General features: G+C 39.1%; 1 protein-coding gene and 1 pseudogene across 1 annotated transcript; one reads left to right on the top strand and one right to left on the bottom strand.

Moving 5' to 3' along the window:
- Window positions 1–3,296: 3,296 nt before the first annotated feature.
- PRPF38B (pre-mRNA processing factor 38B) lies at window positions 3,297–12,087 on the bottom strand. Its single transcript, XM_039841031.1, has 6 exons — window positions 11,554–12,087; window positions 8,685–8,753; window positions 8,260–8,411; window positions 8,121–8,181; window positions 5,642–5,865; window positions 3,297–5,321 (listed from the first exon to the last, which is right to left on the bottom strand). The coding sequence occupies exons 1-6, from the start codon at window positions 11,833–11,835 to the stop codon at window positions 4,463–4,465; spliced, it is 1,647 nt and encodes a 548-aa protein (XP_039696965.1). The 5' UTR covers window positions 11,836–12,087; the 3' UTR covers window positions 3,297–4,462.
- Window positions 7,167–7,282, top strand: LOC120585280 (uncharacterized; annotated as a pseudogene).
- Window positions 12,088–12,626: the final 539 nt, after the last annotated feature.

The following is a 12,626-nucleotide window of genomic DNA, read 5'->3' as shown; positions in this document are numbered from 1 at the left end:
CAACCACAGATCAGAGTGAAAAAAACAAAAAAACAAAACAAAAAAACTAGAAAGCAGCTTCAGGGGATTTATCATACTATCTCTTTCACATGGGCACCCTCATATGACAACTATACAAGTTTTGTCCATTCTTCTAAGGTCTGGACAATTCTTAGTTGTCAAAATTCTAGGAGCCAGTCTGGTTCACTTACTTAAAACTCTCAACAAACTTACTTGGGTTGAGCCCTTTTTATCAGACTACATCAGGGGTTATCAACCAGTCTAATTAAGTGGCACCCTTATGATTGGTATTTTAATCCACTGTATTAGCCAGGGTCCAATCAGGAGACAGGAAACATACAGTAATTTGAACAGGAGGAATTTGATATAAAGAATTAACTAACAAGTATTCACTCAAGTAGCACATGTACTAAAAAACTGAAACGATACAGACAAGATTAGTATGGTATGGCTCCTGCATAAAGATGACCTGCAAATTCATAAAGCATTCGTTTCTGGAGTTTATAAGGATGGTTGGTATTAATAGATTTCACATTACAGAGCTTTGGGTCAAGGAAGAATGAGTCAATAAATGGAGAAATAAGACATGGTCATCCACATGGAACAAAAACTAAAAAGAATGACCAGCAATGGGATTAATCACTAAGGGTAAAGGGAACTCTTAGGAATATAGGAATATAGGAGTAGGAGCAGCCACTACCTCTGGGGCTGAGGCAGAGGACTCAAGGAAAAATGTGGAAGAGCTTCCCTTGCAGGACTGAGATTCAGACTGTCGGAGAGGGCGTGGCTGTGACCCACTGTTTGCTGGGGTACTGAAGCCTGGGGCTGGAGGGGATGTCAACAAAACTCGTTAGAACTAAGCCACCCACTGCATTGCCAGTGAGACTTACTGGGAAGGTGCCGACTGAAGCACTATCAAGACTTGCGGGGGGACCAGTGGACTTGTCGGGAAATCCCCTCCATGAAGTGTCACTGGGTGGCCCGCATACCAATGGCCTTATATACTGCAGAAGAAAACAGAACCAAGAGAACCATCTTTCTTCTGTAGCATCCCTCAAGCATCCTCTGCTGACAAGTTTAGCATTGCGCCACCAGACAAGAGTAATATTAAGGGCTCAGTTCCAGTATCACCCAGCAGGGCAATGAAGCGTGCACTTGGGAGCTGGTGTTTAACTTGAACAAGTATAACTCATTTTTGTGAAAGGCCGAAAAGATAACTCCCAACCTGAATACATTTTGCCTGTGCATTACCTTATGGATCATGATTATGTAATAGAAATTCTTTGACTATCGATGCTAAGAAACAATTTTAAGTCAGCTATGATGGTAATATTTTTCGGTTGATTGTATACATACTGTTTCCTTCAGTAACAAATGTTGATAGTCAGTGATCCTAAACTGAAACAATGCCACTTCAAAAGTATTGGTTAAGTGCTAGGAAATCTCATAAGATGGCATGATGGAAGAATTTCAGAGACAGGTTTCCTTCCCCGTAAAATCAGCTCTACTGAAGAGGTCCTAAAATTGGGTTAGTCATTCAAGGCTGAATTCAGCATTTACAAGATGACAGAATCAGATTAGGACCAGAACCACCAATTTAAAGCTCAACAGTTGGGTCATTTAGTGTTTAACTGAAGTTGCACATTGGAATCAGTTGAAAAAAACTGCCAGTGTCTGGGCCTCGTCTCTGTGTTCAAATCAAAAACTAATCATATTCATAAAAAACTCTTTGGGGGAAGAGGAATGAAGTGAATACCATTAAACATTCTTCTCCATTTCATCTTCTAAGTAAAAAGACAAAACACAAACCCAGTTAACTATTGCCTTTGAGCTACTCTCAGGAACTTAAATTTGCTATTCATTCCCAACTACTGTACACCTAATCACATCTTTTTAAAAATCAGTTAAACGGCACAAAAGTTCTTCTGAATTTATGTGCAAATCTGAGTTTATTTTCCTTAGACATTTTTAACTTTCATTTGATTCCTAAAAAGGGGCCTCTAACTCAAAGGTTAAGAACCACTGCCTTAGAGGAACTAAGGAACTAAGAAATTGAACACTAAATGGAAATTGTATATTGAAATCTCAAGATTGAGAATATACTAGCCCATGTATAGCATTTAATTGCAAAGTGAACATTAGAAACAAATGAAGGTACTCATACATGGAAAGGTGAAATCATTTCATTAAGTTGAGACCAAAAACTAGATGGAGGCTGCTAGTTATATTAAGCTCTATTAGAAAGCTTTCAAGTTTTCTCACGTTTTAAGAAAGAATCCTGGAATGTTTTTCACAGCCACTTGTTTCCCCAGTCTTTTAGAAATCCACTCCCCAAATTAAATCATTCACATATTTGGCATTAACTAGTATTACATGTGGTCAAAATGTTCCTCAAAAGCAAACTTTTAAAATTCACAAATCAAATGCAGCTTGTGATACTTTTCCCTCCTTTTGAAATAAATTCTTTCCACATTTAACATAAAACAACACATCGCTGAATTAACATTTCAGATAAAAACTATATTCAAAGGAGTAACATCATTAATTTAGGAATGCTAAAAATATTTTCAAAGTTAAGATATACTGGTTTTCATTACTCAAGAATATAGTTTCCTAATCTCCACATCTAGCGTTAATTCACTTGATCTCAATTTAAGATGACTGAATCTTCTACTCTTAAAAAAAAAAAAATAGCATCTTCACAGAGGAATTCCTTCATTTAATGAGATTTTTCTGGAATTAGGTAAGTACAAATGTTAAGCCCACACAGGAAGGTTCTTTAAATATCCTAGTTTGTTCCACTTGACACTTTTGCAAGGTGGCGTCTGAGTGCCCAGTCACTTAGCCAATATGAACAGCAAGATTAAACAAATGGAAGTATGGCACAGGTTGTCAGGAATGCTTTTAGTCCTCTTGATGAAACAAATCACTCCTAGCCTCTATTTCTCTAAGAATGACTTAACATATAAAAGTTCCTTCAAGGTCCAAATTTTAAATGATTCTAAGACGTAATCCAAGTGCAAAGTACCTCAATAAGTAACTTTGATGCGAAACTGAGTAATCACTCAGTCCAGAGAGTCTAGGGACACACCACACCCACCGACAAAGGGAACTGCCAGTATCTCTAGTAAGGATAACTGACTATCAACGTATGTTCAGTCTGGTCTACGCACTTAAAATTCACCTATCTTCTGGCCACTGAGATATCCCTCTACACAAACTGTGACTCTACCAGCATTTTACTTCAGACAATAAAAATACTTAAAAAAAAAAAACACATGGGGGAAAAGCCAACACCCAGGGTAAGGATTTAATCCAGTATTTATTCCACACTCATGATCGTTCTCTGTAATCAGAATACAGTCATAAGAACAATCTACCAAATAATTTGCCAATAATCTTAAATAATGCAGCATAGCATTACTTTTAATGCGTCTTCTAGATTAAGTTTAAAAACTCAAACAGCAATCTTCATTATCAATAAAAAAGTTTTGAATTTTAAAAAAAGGACACTATATGAAGCTGTTTCATAATTTAAGTTATTTTTCATTTATAAAAACACTTTGGAAGCTTGAGGCTTGCATCTATTTCTCTACTCTGCCCCCCGCCCCCCGATTTCATGTTAGTATAGGGTTCTCCAAGAATACTAGGCTTTAGACATTAATTTTTCCTTTAATATAGTACTTTAAAATCTGAGAAATTCAAGAAAAAAAGATTACATGTCATGTAATTTTTCAAATAAAAAAAGAAAACTAAGTGAATAAATTTTAGGCATACTAACAGTGTCCCTTTGAGGTAGAATGCTAAAAGGACTTTTGATCAAATCACAGCCTAATTTAAACCTCTGCACCAGAAATTAACTTCTCATAAATTCTTTCTAAAGTTAACTGTGGAGAATATTAAGTGTAACATATTAACAAGAGCCTTCCAATATACAGTGGACAAGAATGTTAATCCTACAACTGCTGCCTTCATGTACATTGAAAGCACATAATTCTATCACAGACATCCAAGATCCATTCTCAAAGTCTTTAGCATTCTATTACGAAAAGCACAGCCATGCTAAATTCAATACACAAACCATAATCCCACACCTACAAAACAAAAATAGAATTAGTGGCAGTTTATTGCCTTATACAAATTTAACCAACATGGCAACCATGCCAAAGGAATTAAAACATTTTCAGGACATATGTACAGACTGTACATCTCGAAAACAATTAAACAAAAAATGCAAGAACAATCTGTGCATCATGTATCAAACTCAACAATTGGGTGAAAACATCAATGCAATAAATGGGATTACAAAGGCACTTCCCTACACAAAAGAGGAAATGAAAATGCAGCCTACAGGGAGCTTGAAGAGTGCATAACTACTGCAACAATCTCAACTCGGGAACGGGGAAGCAGATTTAATCAAACATTTATAGGATTCAATGTGATCCACTTTCACAAAAATATTTCACACAGTCTCGTCTTTGTCCTTATGCTGTTTTTCTTGGCTCTCCGGTTCTATACTTTGGCTCCTTCGACGATCGTGTTTATCAGACTGGTCCTTACTATCACTGTGATCTCGTTTGTGGGAACGTTCTTTGCTTCTGCTACGCTTTCTAGATTTTTCTTTGCTGGGGCTATGTTCCCGTTTTCTTGATTTTTCAACACTGTCAGTTCTTCCTTGACTGCCACTTCTACTTCTTTTATTTGATTTTTCTTTACTTTCACTTTTATGTTTACTTGATTTCTCTTTACTCCTGCTTCTACTTCGTTTCCCTGCATTTCTGCTTCTACTCCTACTTCTGTGTTTCCTTTCTCTGCTTCTACTTCTGCTGTGCTTTTTCTCTTTCTTGGACTCTTTTTTGTCATCCCTATGCCGTCTATCATCTTTGTCTTCTTTATGCTTCTTTTCTTCTACCTCACCCCTACTTCTCCGTTCCTTGGACCGTTCTCTTGATCGTTCTCTCTCCTTTTCTCGGTCAGCACCTCTTTCCTTATCGTAGTCGCGATCTCGTCTTCTACCTCTCTCATTTTCTTTCTCTCTTTCCCGATCCCTGTCTCTTCTGTCTCCTTTCCTATCACGACTTCGACTACGACTTCTATGCCTTTCCCTACTCCTGCTATGCCTGCGCTCTAATCCCCGATCGATACTCCGGGACCTTCGCCTTTCTTTCTCTCTTTCTTTGGCTTCACGCTCTAGTCGCTGGCGTTCTTTCTCTCTTTCTAATTCTCGGTCAAAACTAGAACACCCATGGCCCTCCCGATGATGGCTTCTACTTCTCGATCTTCTTGGGGACCTCCGTGGACTCAGTGATCTCCTTGGAGACCTAATATTTAAGAACGAGGAAGAGAAGAAAATCTGAATTAATAACACGCACTGTGAAAAAAACCTTAATTTCCATATTATTTATTTAGAGTCCCAGCTTATATAAACATGTCAAGAAAAAAGTAAAAAATTTGTTCGTTCTCATTTACAGATGCGTAATTTTGCTAAAAATGCCCTGAAAGGCATAAAATGACCTTTTGGGGAAAAAGGTGACAATAAAGTTAGCACTATAAAAAGAACTTCCTAAGGACTTGCAACTGATTTCAAAGACCTTGTCTAAAGCAGACTTTTTTAAAAAGTGTAATTCAGGAGTTACATCACCTCGAACGTCTGCGCTCAACATGTCTGTCTATTTCCTCAGCACCTTCCTTCCCATCTTTCTTAATTTTTCTAGGCCGAGTTTTAATCTGCTGATCGATATTCTTCTGAACCGGAACTGGAATTCTTGGAAACAAGGTAGAAAACCACTCCAGTTTTGTGAGAAAAGACCGCAGCATTTCTCCGATGGTCATCACACAGCCTCCACCAGCCTTCACATCTAGGTCCTACAGAAACACAAAAGATAACCTAGCCGTCAAAAAAATTATTTCAACATATACATGAATACTATTTTTAAAAATTACCATTTTTGGAATCTCAAATATAAAAAAAATTCTAACAGAACAATTTCAATTTGTGTACCCTTCTAATCTGGTAATGAATGATACAGGGAAATACTTGGGCTTAAGTGTGTGCATGCAGGTGAGAACAAATCCTGCAGCTTCATGGGCATAAAGAGAACTGATCTCACTCAGCAATAATATGAAACAGCCCCTTACATTACTAAACTATGTGGAACAATCAACTTAATTTTACATTCCACATACCTACTAAGTATAGACTTATTCTGTGGAAATGTCTGCACACATTATTCCTAGTACTGTAACCTAGCTACATAAGAACTACTTCAGACAATTCTTGTCTAAAGACTGTCTTTTAACAGCTCTAATATAAAATGAAGCCCTAATAAAACTGGAAGCAATAGCAAACCAACTGCCATGAAGCAGTGAGGTTTCTAATTTAGAAGTTATGTAGAAAATAAATAAATGAACAAATAATTGGAAACGCATAATCCATGATGACCATTGTCTCTGAAAAGGGTCATTACCGCATGAAGGCCTTCTTGCTATGCCCTCTCACAGCTCAGGACATGTTAGTCAGCTATTGTCAGTCCCAAACCTATAGTGCAAGCACACAAGGAAAGTGAGATTTGTTATCTAAACAGGAAAACAAGAGCTAAAGGTAAAACTGCTTGCACTCACACACATTTAAGTGTTCAGATATACAGTATTTCCAAATATAATCGCTGCAGATATCTAAGGAAGAAAACAATAAGTTAGCTTAAATAGAGATCCTCAGGTTTGTAAATACAATGAAAAACAGATTAAATAGAAGCATTCAGAAATAAACCTATATAATATCAATTATGAAGAGGAACATGCTTTTTAAATATAGAAGGGAGAAGTGCTTCATCCTAAAAAAATCTCATAAAAAAAAAAGCTTTCAAAACTGTCATTTATCATCTAACACTTTCTGCTTCCTTTGAGATATTAATCAGCTCACTAAAGAGGCCCAAAAAATGCAGAGAAAAATTTTCCATGTCTATATGAGAATTTTTTTTAGGTGTGCACATAACAGTAACACACTAGAAAGAATTCCATTAAAACTATCCTTTAACTCAATAAAGTCACTATATAAACTTTAAAAACAAGACTACTGAGGACATGGTTCCACGGTGTAGCGGTTAGCACATCTGCTTTACAAGCAGAAGTACTGGGTTCACGCCCCAGTGGAGCCACGGCCCATGGTCTACGGCCATGCCACCCTGAACAAGCCCGATATCTGATCTCGGAAGCTAAGCAGGGTCGGGCCTGGTTAGTACTTGGATAAGAGACTACCTACGAAGACCAGGTGCTGTAGGCATAATAATAAATAATAAAATTAAAAAAAAAAAAAAAGACTACTGAAACACAACTCTCAAAGTTTACTTTATGAACTCGAAAATATAAAGGGCAGATATAGGAACAATACAGCTCACAATAGTCCCTTCTGAGACCCTGGGCTTCACTATGAAGCATATTAACACATGTATGATTTAAATCTGAAACAGTAATTTTTCCCAAAGTAACTTCTGAATATATGTAAGAAATTCAACCTTTTAAGCTTGAATGAGAAACTAGATTTGTAATTACAACAAAACCTAAACTTAAAGAAAAGGTTTGCTTCTAGCTTTATGAACTGAAAGCTAGAACGTAAGTAATTGGTCACCTTGAATAAGTCATTTAAATTCTCAGTCTATTTAAGTCCCACCCAGCTCTTAAATTCTGCACTTCTACGCAAGTGGGAGTACTAATATTTGCAAAAAGAGAGTAAGGAACTAAAATGTTCCAGGAAAAAAGGTGTAATTAGTATTCTATGTACATTTCTTATCACTTCACTCTTGAGCATGGCCCACCTTAAAAAGTCACTATTAACTGTATAAGATCAATACCATACACGTAGTACAATTAAGAAGAGAAAATTCTTAATAGTTATCAAAATACATTTAAGAAATTTAAAAATGCAATAAAACTTAAGAAATTTAACCTAAAATATGTAAAATCCACCAAGTCTTAGGAAAATGACATTAATTCCAAAAGTATGAGTGAAATAATTTAACTATACAGAAAATTCTGGAAGACATTAAACCTCCGATAAATGAAAGACATTAAAAACATAAGAGTAATCAAAAGAAAAGTAATTATTACCCTTGTTGACATACCTCTTCATCATCAAGGAAGGATTCAAACCAGTCCCATAGATCTGTAGGGGGCTGTGTATACCTAGAATTAGAAAAGCCTGATTAGGCTTATGTGAGTTAAATGAGATATTTCTTGGAAATGTAGAAAATGCATGCTTACCGTATATACATAAATCCAAGGGCTCTAATATATGGAGAGTCTGTGTGTGTTATAAGACCCATAACTTGCTTACGAGTTAACTTCAGAGTAAATAATTTGTATAACAGGCAAAAAGCTGTCGAAACTATTCCTCCTGTTCCAACACCTCGAACCTTTAGCGGAAAGAGTTAAGAAAAAGCAGTGAAAAAATTAAGAGATATTTAACACCAACTGATTAATCCTGTTAACCCAGACCTGAGAATGAAGCATAAAAAAAATTATACTTTTCTAACCCCATTCATAGGACATTTGAATTGAGATTAAAAAACAAACTTCTAAGATCTGCCAACTGTCATTTGAGTATAACTGCTAGACTTCTAGTTTTCTAAATATAAACTTGGTTATCAGACACAGAAAAACTGAAAAATGCACGTACTTCTACTTACCCCTCCGCACATCCCTGTTTGGCCTGCCGTTTTCCTGCTTCCTTTCTCCCATGGTTCAACATGTGTGACCTGAAAATAGAAAAGAGGAACACAACAAACATGCATACTTCAAATTTTTTCAAAGTGTGATTAAAATAAACCCAACTCCATAAAAGAGCAGCTCTTCCAAAAGTTTTGGAAGCTGGGTATTTTGACATGATGTATGTAATTTTGCTCACACGCATTAAGTACGTAAACCATCTTTGAAAAACTGCTCAGGTATTTAAAGAGCACCAATGAAGCTATCAGGCTTTAACATAACCTAAGCAGCTTTCAGGGCAGAAACTCCACCCGCTTTGTAGAGAGCCGACACGTGTGGAGCCAGGAAATCTCCAGCCCCACATACTTGTGAAAATACTGGATACAACAACTTTGTGTCTTATTAAGAGTTACTTTAAAAAATAAAAATTCTTATTTAAAAATTGACTTAAAGTTCCAACTTAAAAAAGTATTAATGAAGATTAAATATTTCAAAAAAACTTTTAAGACAGCCTTAGTGAGTTCAATTTTATGGTGATTAAAATTCTACATAATAAAGAAAAACAACTTCGAGGAAGTATGCTAAAACACTAACAGGAGTTACTTGTGATGCAAAATTACGGCATTTTATTCATGCATTTTTTTTTACCAAAATCGGGCATTATATTCATTCCTGATTAAAGATGCAATTACAAAGGCCACGACTACAGAGATCATTCTTGTCAGTGTGTAATTTATTTTCAGCCTAATTATGTGAACCAATTCAATTTTTTGCCAGAGAATATAAATTGTGTCAATAATAGATGTGACTACTCATGGCACTAGGTATACCCAAAGATACAGTATCATCTTTGCTAAGGTGCACACCCTATAAAAACCACATACTTGACCTAAAAATAGGGAAGAAAGAATATTAGCTCTACGAAAAGATGTAACTCAAGAAGGTCTTTTGGAAAGATAAGAGCCATTGTTTCTTAACTTAAAACAAAAATAAAATCTTGTTCTTTCACTATATATTTCTAAAAGTACATTTCCATCCCTACCCACCCTAGTTAAATTTTGTAGTCTTTTTCAGTGGCTACAGACAGAAAACCATGCATTTAAATGTAAGCACTACACTATTTTGCTCAGCAGACTCCTGCTCTGCTTTACTGTTTAATTGCCTTCCCCCAGCTTGCTGCATAAAAGATGTTTCAATTCCTTAAAGGCCAGCCAAAGGGGTGGATGCAATTACAAAATCCACTTACAGGATTTTGTAATTGGAAGCCTACATATTTCAATGACCATCTGATCTGAATGGCTTGGTAACAAAACCTGGGTCTTTAGTTTTATAACTAAATTAAAATAATTTCTAGCAGTTTTAAGTCATTTCAAAACAGTACTTCAAATTTGAAAACAAGCTTTTCTTTTCCTATGTTATTAAACAGAGCCTGCCACAAAAAGAGCAGGACCCCCAACTGTTTGAGGTCTACTGCATAAATCAAGCTAAGGGTTAATTAAATATTCACCATACTGCATCCATGCTGAAAAAAGGCTTACCTTTCAAAAACTAAAAACACTAATTCATAGTACAATTACAATACTCTTTAGGAGGACATCAAAATTTCAGTGTACTTTACACACCCAGTTGAACTGTATTCTCAAAGTGATTTTCTATCAAAAGTGACTAATATAGCAAAAAAAAGAAAATCCTTCAATAACCTACTTAATTGGGGAAATGGTGGACAAAACAAAACCTAAAAGCAAATAAAGAAAATTAACACCTCTACAGATACGTTCAGATCACAGAAAATGTGTTGTCTATCAAGTGTTTTAAAAGTTAATATAGACAAAACAGATTGTGTTATATTAGATTCTCCAGCTAAAATATTTAAAGATCGTTAAGGCTATTATAAATATTGTCTTAAAACATAACCTTAGGAGGCCTGGAAGTTATTTTTTTAAAACTACATAATTTGCAGAGAAGTGGAGAAAGCCTATCTAGTTGGTGAAGACCAAAACCAATGGCCAAAAAATCTAATTAGCTGTTCATTTAACCCAGGGAAATGCATTTATGGCAATTGAGCATGATTAATAGTGCATACCTCTACCTGCGACCCTGGGCTGCTCCGAGCCTCGCTGCAAGACTGAGTCAATCCTGCTAACGAAACAAGAACTGAGACAAGAGTGCAGTGAGGAGGCGCCAGGTGAGCTCCCCAGCACAGCCAAGCCAGCACCGACCCTGCCGCAGAAGCCCAGGGCCCAGATAATTCTAAATAAGCCCAATGCACATTTAACTAAGACCACTTACTCCTGACTTCCTGCTGGGAAAATTTCCAGGCCTTCTGTACACCTCTTGCACTAGCACCTCTCCACCCTCAGCCCCTCCACCCCACCCGACACACGCACTGACCATTTTCCTATCTGGATAGTGAATACCAACAACACGAGGCCAACACTGAAGTCAATACACGCCCTGGCTCGGGGTGAGCGGGAGAAGCACCAACAAGTTGGCGCGGAGTAGATCCAACATCAAAAAGAATAATTTTAAAGCTGTGAACTGGAGAGGCTCCAGTTAGTCTTCCTTTCCTCCTCTTACCCCACCCTTTGGTCCAACTCCCCCCAAGGGAGCAGGAGGTTGGGGGAGAAGAGAGATCAACTGCGGCGGGCTCCCCTGGCCCTAAAAATCTGAAAAGGAAATGAGGGCGGCCACAGTTTGACCCCTCCCTGGCAGACTACAGGCAACTGCTCCCTACCCCCACCCAACCTTCCCCCCACCCCAAATCCTCAGACCTCGGGGGCCGCCCCCGCCCGTTTCCGCCACACTCCTTCCTCCGAACTTACCCCCAGCCCAGGCCTAGACGCTTCGTACCTTAAAGTAAATCTCGTCCACCACCTCATGGTAGGTCTTGAGCTCGTAGAGCTGCACTTTGAAGTAGGGCGACGACAGGATATTGGTCAAGATCATGGGGTTGAGGTTCATAGTCTTTTCGTTGCCCCACAATGGCAGCACGTTGCCCTGCTTGCCCGAGACCGCCGGCTTGGTGGCGCCGCCGCCGCCGCACTGCTGCTGCTGCTGCTGCTGGGCCGCGGCTGCGGCCGCCTGGTGTTGCGGCTGCGAGTTGCCTGTCAGCGCGGGGCTGTTGTTAGCCATGTTGCGGCGGAAGGAAGGAGGGAGGGAGAAGGGAGGGGGAGGGGGCCAAGCTCGATCTCGCTCTTCGGGACAACGGTCCGGGACCCTACTCCATGGAACGCCGTCGGGAGAGGGGGCTGCCTCGCTGTGCCCCAGCCAGGTGAGGGAGGGCAACGAGGGCGCCGACGAATGGACTCCGGGGCGAGCGCGGACGCCGAGACGCGGGCCGCGAGAACTCCCGGCAGAAGGCGAGCCGGCGGCCAGGGAGCGCGATCTCTTCCGCCAACTGCCCCTGGGAACAAGATGGCGGGCCCGGCGGATGTGATGCCACACGCCCCAGAGTTCCAAGCTTAGCTGGCAGCCAATCAGAGACGCCCAGATAGGCTAGAGATTCCTCTTCCTAGTTCCGCCGCGCGTTCTGTGCACGCTGTGGTCGCTGCCATGGCCTCTGATTCCACTGGGAATTTAGGGGGTCGGGGAAAGGGATTGTAGGTCCAATTCGTATGTGTTATTATTTGGACTGGGACCCCGGTATCTCTAGAAAGCCGGCTCGGGGAAAGCTCGCATGGCTGTGCGCTTACAAATTCGTGGTTCTGACTCCTGCAGAGTGTCTCAATCTCCTGAGTTCACAGTTAAGATTTTCTGGAAGAGTTGACGGTCAGGACCTCACTCCGTGTGATTCCGATGCAGAGTCTTTCTGTCCTCTGGGCTGTAGTGTCCGGCTGGAGATCTAATCATTCGAGCATGAATTTATTCAACTGTAGGATCGAGATAACATCTTGCTGGTCTGTTAAAACATCTTGCTAAGCATG

This window comes from Pteropus medius, unplaced genomic scaffold, assembly GCF_902729225.1.
Source record: "Pteropus medius unplaced genomic scaffold, Ma_sr-lr_union100, whole genome shotgun sequence".
NCBI lineage: Eukaryota > Metazoa > Chordata > Mammalia > Chiroptera > Pteropodidae > Pteropus > Pteropus medius.
The sequence above is the reverse complement of the archived record's forward strand: the minus strand, read 5'-3'. Positions and strand labels throughout refer to the sequence as shown.